General features: G+C 34.2%; 1 protein-coding gene across 3 annotated transcripts in view; it reads left to right on the forward strand.

Moving 5' to 3' along the window:
* ODR4 (odr-4 GPCR localization factor homolog) overlaps window positions 1–10271 on the forward strand; it is a 35608-nt gene extending 25337 nt beyond the window's left edge. For all 3 annotated transcript variants that reach the window (XM_068986021.1, XM_068986022.1, XM_068986023.1), the window contains 2 exons: window positions 6812–6922; window positions 8057–10271. In XM_068986021.1, coding sequence (XP_068842122.1) covers window positions 6812–6922; window positions 8057–8124 — 179 coding nt within the window. In that variant the 3' untranslated portion in view covers window positions 8125–10271. The remainder of the gene's footprint in view (window positions 1–6811; window positions 6923–8056) is intronic.
* The last annotated feature ends 232 nt before the right edge of the window (window positions 10272–10503 follow it).

Here is a 10503-nt window from a genome sequence, read left to right on the forward strand (position 1 = left end):
TATGTCTAATTATAGTTTTTTGCAGCTTCTTTGCATTATTTTCCACTCATAATTATTGATGAGTATCAGTTGCATGTTTAACAATGTTAATCTTTCACGTAAGACTGTAGGATTCTTGAGAGTAAGTGTTGCTCTGAGTTCCATGCCTAAAGCATAATAGGTATTCATAAATATGTTACTAACTGAATGACATAGACTGAATATGTCATTTTGAACACTGTAGCACATCTTTTTTCATACTTACTGTATGCTTTAAAAATTGTAAGCATATGCCTAGCTAGATAGAAGGTTTTTAAAGTTTGTGTAGTGTGCTACACTGAACATGATGATTTTAAAAGGATATAATAGCATAGCTTTATGGCTTAATAGTTTAGAATGTTTTAAGAGATGCAGAACATTAAAATGTGACAGCATGTAACACTTAATTGTTGCCCCATAAATGTTAATTTTAGTTTATAGCATTTAGTATGTCTATTTATTAGATATTTATTAGGCATTTGCTCTGTTCAAGGCAGTGTTATAGGTGACAAATCAAAGGTCAGATTCCTGTCCTCAAGAAGCCTGTAATCTGACTTGGAAATAGAATTGTATGCTTTATTAATTATGCAGGCCATGTAGTAAGGTCCTAGGAGTAACAAAGTACTCAAGAATATCAAGATTACTGACAGGACTTTAGGGTCTCCAGTGATTTGGTTGTAATAATTCAGTCAGAAAAAATACTTTGATGACAGGTGAGCAGTAACCTGTAATCTTTGGTGACAAAGGTTTGACATGAGTGTTTTCAAGTTTTAGTAAATTCTTTTGTTTTTTTCATTCTTTATTATTACTACTTTTATGTTTTGCTTTAACTAGTGGTTAGTTCTATAATAGGAGAATGAACAGGGAATTATCAGAACATTTAGCACAGGAACTATCCCTATAAGTGATTCAGAGAAAGCTTCAGAGCAGGTGACTCTTGAGTTCATTTTGAAAGATGAATATAGTAAAAGTGACTCTAAGCTGTTTAGGAATTAAACACCTGGATCAGATGTATTGTGACCAAAAATAAGATTTGTGTATTATTTTTGCTTTATCAGGTATTTGTTGAATTTGAAGGAATTATTTAGTTTTTTAGAAGCAAAATATATTCCCAATTATGGAATAAGGTAAAAACATAAACATTTTAATAGAAAAATTAAGTGCTTTTACATAAACATTCTATTAGTTTAGAATTATCTTCACTTTTGCATTTACTTATTCATTCATTTATTTGTTCAAAAATATTGGATGCATAATTTTACCAGTTGCACATCTGAGTCCAGATCTGCCAGTTACAGCTTCAGTTCAGTTCGGTTCAGTTGCTCAGACATGTCTGACTCTCTGCAACCACATGGACTGCACCAAGCCAGGCTTCCCTGTCCATCACCAACTCCTGGAGTTTGCTCAAATTCATGTCCATCGAGTAGGTGATGCCATACAGCCATCTCATCCTCTTTTGTCCCCTTCTCCTCCTACCTTCAATCTTTCCCAGCATGAGGGTCTTTTCTAAGGAGTCAATTCTTAACATCAGATGGCCAAAGTATTGGAGTTTCAGCTTCAGCATCAGTCCTTCCAATGAATATTCAGAACTGATTTCCTTCAGGATTGACTAGTTGGATCTCCTTGCAGTCCAAGGGACTCTCAAGAGTCTTCTCCAACACCATCAGTTCTTTGGCGCTCAGCTTTCTTTATAGTCCAACTCTCATATCCATACTGGAAAAACCATAGCTTTCACTAGTTGGCAAAGTAATGTCTCTGCTTTTTAATATGCTGTTTAGGTTGGTCACAGCTTTTCTTCCAAGGAGCAAGCGTCTTTTAATTTCATGGCTACAGTCACCATCTTTGGTGATTTTGGAACCCAGCAAAATGAAGTCTCTCTCTGTTTCCATTGTTTCCCTATCTATTTGGCAAGAAGTGATGGGACCAGGTGCTGTGATCTTTTTTTTCTGAATGTTGAGTTTTAAGCCAACTTTTTCACCCTCCTCTTCCACTTTCATCAAGAGGCTCTTTAGTTCTTCACTTTCTCCCATAAGGTTGGTGTCTTCTGTGTATCTGAGGTTATTGATATTTTCCTGGCAGTCTTGATGAACACTTACAGCTGTGTAACCTTAAACAAGTCCCCTTTGAACCCCAGGTTCTCATGGGGTTGGTATTAGAATTTACTGAAAATGTTAGGGAGAATATATTCTGAACAGAAAGAGATATATAAATGTAAGGTGATCCTTACTAGAATTATTATAAAATGTTTAAAGAATGTACCTTCTGAATTATAATTAAGTCAATAATAATAAGTATGAGATTAATGCTATATAGCGTGAATATATTTTCCTAATTATTTGAAATTAGGGTTTCCATGGAAAATCATGAAAAGTGGAGCTCAAATGTTCAAATTTAGAGATTGAAATCAATGATTGTATGTTTATAATTGTTAAAGTTGTTATAAGTATCTAGCTTTAGTCTCTAAGTATTTGATGTTATTTGCTTATTTAATTATTTCTGTTCTATAATATAGTTGCCAAGTAGTTGCTATGTTTAAAACACATATTTTGCCAGTAGGTATTTTAAAATAACTTAAGGGATGAAGAACAATTTGTTTGTCAAAATGACTCACTTAAGGTGAAGAATAACTGGCTTTAAAATTTCTTAAATGTATTAGTCACCTCCTAGTAGATATTAACTTAATAATTCAGATGTACTTTATTTACAGTATCAGCTAAAAATTTAGAGACACACCTTTAAAATCTGGTGGAACCCATCTTTGGTAATTCTCTCTTGGTATCAGAGGTGAAATTAATTTTTGTTGTTTGGTTAAACATTGATAATAAAGGAAAACAAGTAATGCTGAAGATGTATTTTCATGGCTAAATCACTGGCTAATGAAACCTTATTAACTTAGGAGTTAGGGATCTGGAAGATGAAAGATGACAGCTAAGAGTTTAAGTTCTAACGTTTCATTTTAACTTTCTTCTAAATAGTCCTACTTGTCAGCAGCTCGGAATGAAATTGAATATATCTACAACTTAGCATGTATTCATCATGTCCTTATTTTCTCTTTTGTTGACAGTTGCTTAAGAAAGATTGCTTTCTCCCATGAATAATTTGAATTTGTCTGCAGTTAAAATTATCTGGTTTTAAGAAATGATTAAGATCTAATTTCCTTTTGAATAACATGTTGTTTGCATTTAAAGTTCAGATAACACTAAGGTGTTGGTAAAACTGCAGTGCATGAGATTTTAATTAAATTCTATATGCCCTCATAGCGACTTCCCTGGTGGTCCAGTGGTTAGGATAGACTTCACGCTTCCATTGCTGGGGACATGAGTTCAGTCACTGGTCAGGGAACTAAGATTCTGCATGCTGCACAGTACGTCCAAAAAATAAAATAAACGTGTATTAAAAAACAATTCTACATGCCCACACCCAAAACAGACACAAATTGTTATGATAAGGATTTATTCACTCTTGAAAAATGCTCTTCTTTAGTAAAACTGTCTCAAATTTGTATCAAATCAATATAATTTTGTATGACAGATTTTAAAATGAAAATAGAGCTTGGAATGTCTTTTTTAAAGAGATATAAATTGTTTATACAAAGGATTTGACTTCTTTGAGCATTATGTTCACATATAACTTCAGTTTTAAAGGTGTAATGTCATGAAAAATAAAGCCATTTTTGTGCTGTTTATAAATACTGAAGTAAAAAAGTAAAAAAAAGTCTCCAGCATATAAGTTAAATAAGTGCACTTCATACTTCATCCATTATTTGTGTTTGTATCTGAGGTAAAGATTTTAATGGCCCAAAGAAAAGCTTTAAGCAGTGATATTTGCTAATAGAAAAACCAAAGGTGTGTGTATGTTTTTAAAATAAATAAAATTATACTTGCATTCAACTTTTAGAACTATGGATGAAGTTAGGGAAGCTTTTAAGCTGGTGAGCTAATGTAGTCTAGAAGTAAAGTGTTACGGTGATAACTGGGAGCTGTAGAAATATAGAAGACAATAATTCTGGAGAAAGTTCATAAGAACAATTTGTTGGTCTTTGTGACTGATCTGATATGGGAGTAGAACAAAATAGAGAAATGTTTTGTGTTCATTTTTAAAGTACTTTAGTCATATGCTCAAAGAGGAAAAAAAACAGTGGTTGTGCCCTTGATTCTAATGAGGTGTGGCTACTGAGGACTATTTCTCAACATGACAAACTTTTCTTCATGAGAAATTGATGAGAAGCAAGCAATTTTAAAAATTCATTTTGGTATCATAGATAATTATTTCAATAATTTTATGTGTCATCCTTGTAAGAACATCCCCATAGATGTGCACACAGTATCAGTTCAGTTCAGTTGCTCAGTCATGTCCGACTTTTTGCGACCCTGTGAACCGCAGGATGCCAGGCCTCCCTGTCCATCACCAACTCCCAGAGTCCACCCAAACCCATGTCCATTGAGTTGGTGATGCCATCCCATCATCGCATCTTCTGTCATCCCCTCCTCCTCCTGCCCTCAGTCTTTCCCAGCATCAGGGTCTTTTGAAATGAGTCAGCTTTTCACAATCAGGTAGCCAGAGTATTGGAGTTTCAGCTTCAGCATCAGTCCTTCCAATGAACACCCAGGACTGATCTCCTTTGGGATGGATTGGTTGGATCTCCTTGCAGTCCAAGGGACTCTCAAGAGTCTTCTCCTACACCACAGTTCAAAAGCATCAGTTCTTCTGCACTCAGCTTTCTTTATAGTCCACCTCTCATATCCATACATGACCACTGGAAAAACCATAACCTTGACTAGATGGACCTTTGTTGGCAAAGTAATGTCTCTGCTTTTTAATATGCTGTCTAGGTTGGTCATAACTTTCCTTCCAAGGAGTAAGCGTCTTTTAATTTCATGGCTGCAGTCACCATCTGCAGTGATTTGGGAGCTCAGAAAAATAAAGTCAGCCACTGTTTCCACTGTTTCCCCATCTATTTGCCATGAAGTGATGGGACCAGATGCCATGATCTTAGTTTTCTGAATGATGAGCTTTAAGCCAACCTTTTCACTCTCCTCTTTTACTTTCATCAAGAGGCTCTTTAGCTCCTCTTCACTTTCTGCCATAAGGGTGGTATCATCTGCATATCTGAGGTTATTGATATTTCTCCCGGCAATCTTGATTCCAGCTTGTGCTTCTTCCAGTCCAGCGTTTCTCATGATGTACTCTGCATATAAGTGCACAGTATATTGGGATACAAAAATGTCTATGAAAGATATTTCAATCCCAAGCAATAAGATATTTTACTTTGAATTTAAACAGTATTTACTGTTTCTCACTCTGCTATTCTCTAATCTTTGTAAATATTAATAAAGAGATCAATATGAAGTACAGTTGATCCTTGAACCACATGGGGATTTAAGGGCACTGACCCTCCCACAGTCAAAAATCGCATATAGCTTCACAGTATGGGCAGTACCGTGGGCTTCCCAGGTGGCGCTAATGGTAAAGAACCCACTTGGCAGAGCAGGCAGACTTAAGAGACGTGGGTTTGATACCTAGGTTGGGAAGATCCCCTGGAGAAGGGCACAGCAACCCACTCCAGTGTTCTTACCTGGAAAATCCCATGGACAGAGGAACCTGGTGGGCTATGGTTCATGAGGTCACAAAGAGTCAGACATGTCTGAAGCGACTTAGCACACACGGGCAGTGCTGCATCCATGGATTCAACTGACCATGGATCATATAACATATATTTAGTGAAGAAAAAGTCACGTGTAATTAAATGGATCCATGCAGTTCAGACCCGTGTTGTTTAAGGATCAACTGCAATTGCTTTCTCTAGAACAGCTGCCTGCTATCCCCTCTTGAGGCAAAGTAGGGAGAATGGCTCCGGGATCCACCCATGCTTCAACCAGAGTAATTCTGTTTTCATCTGTTTCACATCCTGGGATTTCCTGTCTGATTTTTTAACACTAGTTTAAAAAAGAAAACCACTTGTCTGTGTGATCCCTAAGAATGTTTTCAATTCAAAAACTTTTTAGTTAGTTTTAAATAAATTCAGCTAGGCTAGCCCTCACAAATTATTGTCAGCATAATGAAGTAGCAAGAAAACTTATACTTGAATCCTCATTCTGTTGCTTATGATGCTCAAATATTCACTTAGTGTCCCAGATTTTATTTTTCAGCTGTAAATGAGATAATGTACGTACTTTGCTTAACATTGAGTTGTTTTAAGGTCAAATTTACGATCACATTTTGCTTATATATTACAAATTTCAGGTGATCTAACTGTTTCTGTAAATATTTTAGGTATGTAAGGTCTGTCCCATGGACTGTAGTTTGGCCCATGGGTTAGTTTGCCAGTCCTTGCTTTTGTATTAATATATGATTGCTTAGAATGATTAATCCAGAACCATCAATAAGTATATTATAAATTAATCCTAGTTAAGAGAGAAGGTTACCCTGTCTGTGTAGTTTGATTTTTAGTATCAGTTTATCTCTACTATCATATGGTAATCAGATTATAATTTGTGGACATCATTTAGAACTAGCTCTATGGCTTTTTGATATCAATCAGTTATGAAAGTATATAAAGTATTTTAAAAAGTGTATCAGTCTGACATATAGTCCATGAAATTTAGTTCACCTACACTTAATAAAGAGCAAATTGTTATTTTAAAGTCAAGTGAAAAAAATAAATTTTTTAAAAAAGTCAAGTTGAAGGAAAATGGAGCTCACTGTGTGTTTTTTATAGTGTTCTTTAAAGGTTATTTTTAAATGGTAATTATTCCCATCTTACTTAGTATGTATTATTATTATCTTCTTACAGCCTGTATAAGTTCCTCTATGGATACTGAAGCTTCATTGGACAACACAGATGATGAACAACCAAAACAGCCAATTAAAACTACAATAGTGTTGAAAATTCAGCAAAACATAGGTATTATATTTCTTCTATAAAATTGAAAAGATGATATTTTGGACTTGTATTTTTTTGTTACTTTAAAATTATTTTCATTTTGTTTTCTTAAAAGAGCTAGATTAAGCTAGTACTAAATACTGTGGAAAGTGGCAGAAAGATTTATAAAAAAAGCATTGTTCCAAGTGCTCTCAAAAATGACACTTCCTATTAAATGTTTTGGTGTTTTTAGAAGAAAATTATGTTGAGTTTTGGGGATCAACTATAGTAGTGCCAATGTTTTCCAAATTTGTGTTCCCAGGATTGCTATTATGAAAGATTTTGATAGATATTCTATGAAAAGAGTCAAATTCAAATCTGAAAATTCTAATGCACTTTAATTTTAAAGTTTCCAAGAAGTGTGGTGGTCACTTTACCATTTTTCAGACTTACTGATAAAAGAACATGTGACCTGTTGCTTAGTTAAGACTTTTGGCTGACTGAGAGTTAGAAGCCAGAAACTTCAGTGTTTTTCCATGTCACTTAACTCACTAGGTGAACTTCATTACCTAAATTTTTTGCACCTGTGTTTGTGTGTGTCTAGACTACTATGGTCAGTTTTGTGTTTGTTTTTTTAACTTAAAATGCTCAGGGAAAAAATTAAAAATAAAAGTTGCCAACATAAGCTTAATGATTTTTAGATTTTAGTTTCTGTGTTTTTTGATAGCTATATAAATGACTTTGCATTATGATGTCTCTTTGGTTTAAGCTAAGTTGCATGAGATGGCATGGCTGAAATGTCAATATAAATATTTATAGAAGCCTTTTAAAGTATACGTTAGTTTGTCTCTTAGATTGTCTCTTAGATGTGTATGAGTGCACTTGTGTATAAGAAAAGATACTTTTTTAAAAAAAGAAAAGACACTTTTATTTTAAGGGATCAGAAGTAGATTACCAGTCCAACCTTTGAAAAATATATTTTCAACTATTGCTATATTTTCCTCTAAGATTTTGCTGGCTTTCAGTGTCTGTATATGTGTATGCATATGTATTTGTGTTTGTGTATTGTTATTGTTGTTTAGTCCATCAGTTACCTGCATTTCAAAGCCTAGGAGCAGTTCAACCTTTCTTTTGCTCATTCCATTTCCATTTGTTTTGTGTTTGTTTCACTTTTAGGTGTGATTGCAGCATTTGCAGTTGCAGCCCTTGCTGCGGGTATCTCCTTTCACTACTTCAGTGATTAGGTTGAGGCACAGAGAGGTTCCTGATCATCCAGAGAACAGTGACCAACAATTATGAATCATAAAGATGCAAACAAGCCATCTGCATTTAAGACAACAGCAGCCAGATCTGCTGCCAGATTCCTGTTAGATCTGTTTCTGACTAAAATGAAATCACCAGCTGCCTTGTTTAGCCTTGCTTCTATAAATTATAGGTGGCTCAGGCTTCCAAGAATAAAGTTATGCATCTAGATGTAAGTTGCATATAACAAATTGTTATTGTCTGTTTTTTAAAATGTTCAAAATAATGGTTTGTTTTCATAGATTTTAGTTCTGTTGACCTGAACTACATATTGATCAGGACATTGAAAATTTGAACTGTCAGGGCTGTCTGAGTATCTTAGTAGTAGAATCATAAGAGAAATTTCTACAAGATGGGGCAACAGCTTATTGGGTAAGTTCATACTTTGTACACTCAGTTCCAAAATACTGATTGAGTTCCAATTGAGAGGTAGGAAACCTCTCCATACCTCTTTGAATGAGCAAGGATTGTCATAAGTCATGAGCTTTCTCAGGTTATCAAAGGTATATCAGGTTAGCATATCATATATTAAACAAGACTTTTGCTTCCAGTAGTACTTTAGGTACTGCAGAACAACTAGGTCTTGAATAAAATCTCCTTTGAATCCATTAATAGGCTCAAAGAAGGTAGGGGAAATCTCTAAGAACCATACCTCTAGTTTCTATTTCCTGACGAAATGAACACATTTTGATCTGTAAATTGTGACAACTCCGTTAAGCCTAAAGTTTGGCAATAGTTGCCTGGATGACAAATACCAGTTGCAGCATTGCCATATGCCGTTCTCCTCAGACCAGAAACAACGAGATAAATCTGAATCTGAGATGCCCCATCCAGGACAACTGAAGTAGGCCTCAGTTTGCAATACCCTATAGTTCCTGGTAGAAACAAAATGTAGGTCCAAGATTCCCATAGATTAAGATAAAACAGTATTATTTCATGACTGGAGATCACCAGCTACAAGTGGAAACTGGCTATTAATAGCATGAGGCAGAACCCATAGAAATAAACTTTGGATTCACTTTTCCAAGGTCTCGTCATCAGCACACATGAAGGATGGAACCACAGGCAGATCTGAAAAGAAATGAAACTGCTAGATAAGAAATATATTACTTGCAATTAAAAAAAACAGATACACATGTTGAATATGATATTAACTCAGCTGAATAGTCAATAAATAAACTGGAAGCTAGATACAAAGAAATTACCCAGTGTGCAGCAAGAAGAAAGAAGGTGCTAGAAAATTAAGGAGAAGGAATTAAGAAATTATTAAGAATTAAATTATTAATTTAATTTAATATTAAATTAGAGATGTGGAAGGAAAAATTATGAAGGCTAGAAGTACCAGCAGGAGAGAATAGAGAAGATGAAGTGGCAATATTTGAAGAAGTAACAGAATTTTCAGCATTGGTTGGAAAAACACAAATTTATAAATTCAGGAAGCACAATATATCCCAAGCGTATATAGATGAAATCTAAGCCTAAATTCAATGTATTATAACTGTGAGATACCAAACAAAAGATTACTAAAGCAGTCAAAGTGAGGAAAACATCATTGGTGAAGGCAAGACAGAACTTCAGAAGGCTTCTTGATAGCAACAGGGACTCCAAAGATGGTAGAATAGTGGCTGCAAAATTCTGAGGAAAAAATTATCAACTTGGAATTTGTATGAAGCAAAACTGAAATAAGGCTCCATTCAAATGAAAAACAGATTTTACCATCAGTGGAACTTCATTAAAGAAATTGCAAAAGGATGATCTTCAAGAAGGAAAATGATTTCAGAAGGAGTCTGAAATTGAAAAACTAGTAAGCGAATAAATGAAAAACATGTAAATCAAAAGTGTTTTTTGTATAAAACAATTGTAATGAAGTGTTTATAAGAAGCAAAATTGTAATTAAATAAAAATATTTTATGCAATATTGATTTGGACTTTTAATGTAGGATATAATTGAAAAACTGAATAATAACTTATAAGATGGGAGGGGAGTGATTAGAATTAAAGTGTTCTGAAGTGTTTTATTATTCAGAAAATGGGTTAAGATACCATTTAACTTTGAAATTATGTTAAACATGTATTGTAAAATTTATAAATGCTAAAATAATAGATATGAAATGAATAGTTCCAAAGAAAAATTTAAAAATATGAAATAGGAAGACAAGCTCAATACAAAAAGGAAAGAAATTAGGGGTGGGGGAGGGATAAAATTAGTAAGATAATAATAATAAGTCAAATAATAATGAAAATAACTATGAATAGGTTAAATCCAGTTAAAAACATTGATTCTGTTTTTTTGAAAATCTGGTATAGGCTGGATTTTTTAA

Source organism: Capricornis sumatraensis, chromosome 14, assembly GCF_032405125.1.
Source record: "Capricornis sumatraensis isolate serow.1 chromosome 14, serow.2, whole genome shotgun sequence".
NCBI classification, from domain to species: Eukaryota; Metazoa; Chordata; class Mammalia; order Artiodactyla; family Bovidae; genus Capricornis; species Capricornis sumatraensis.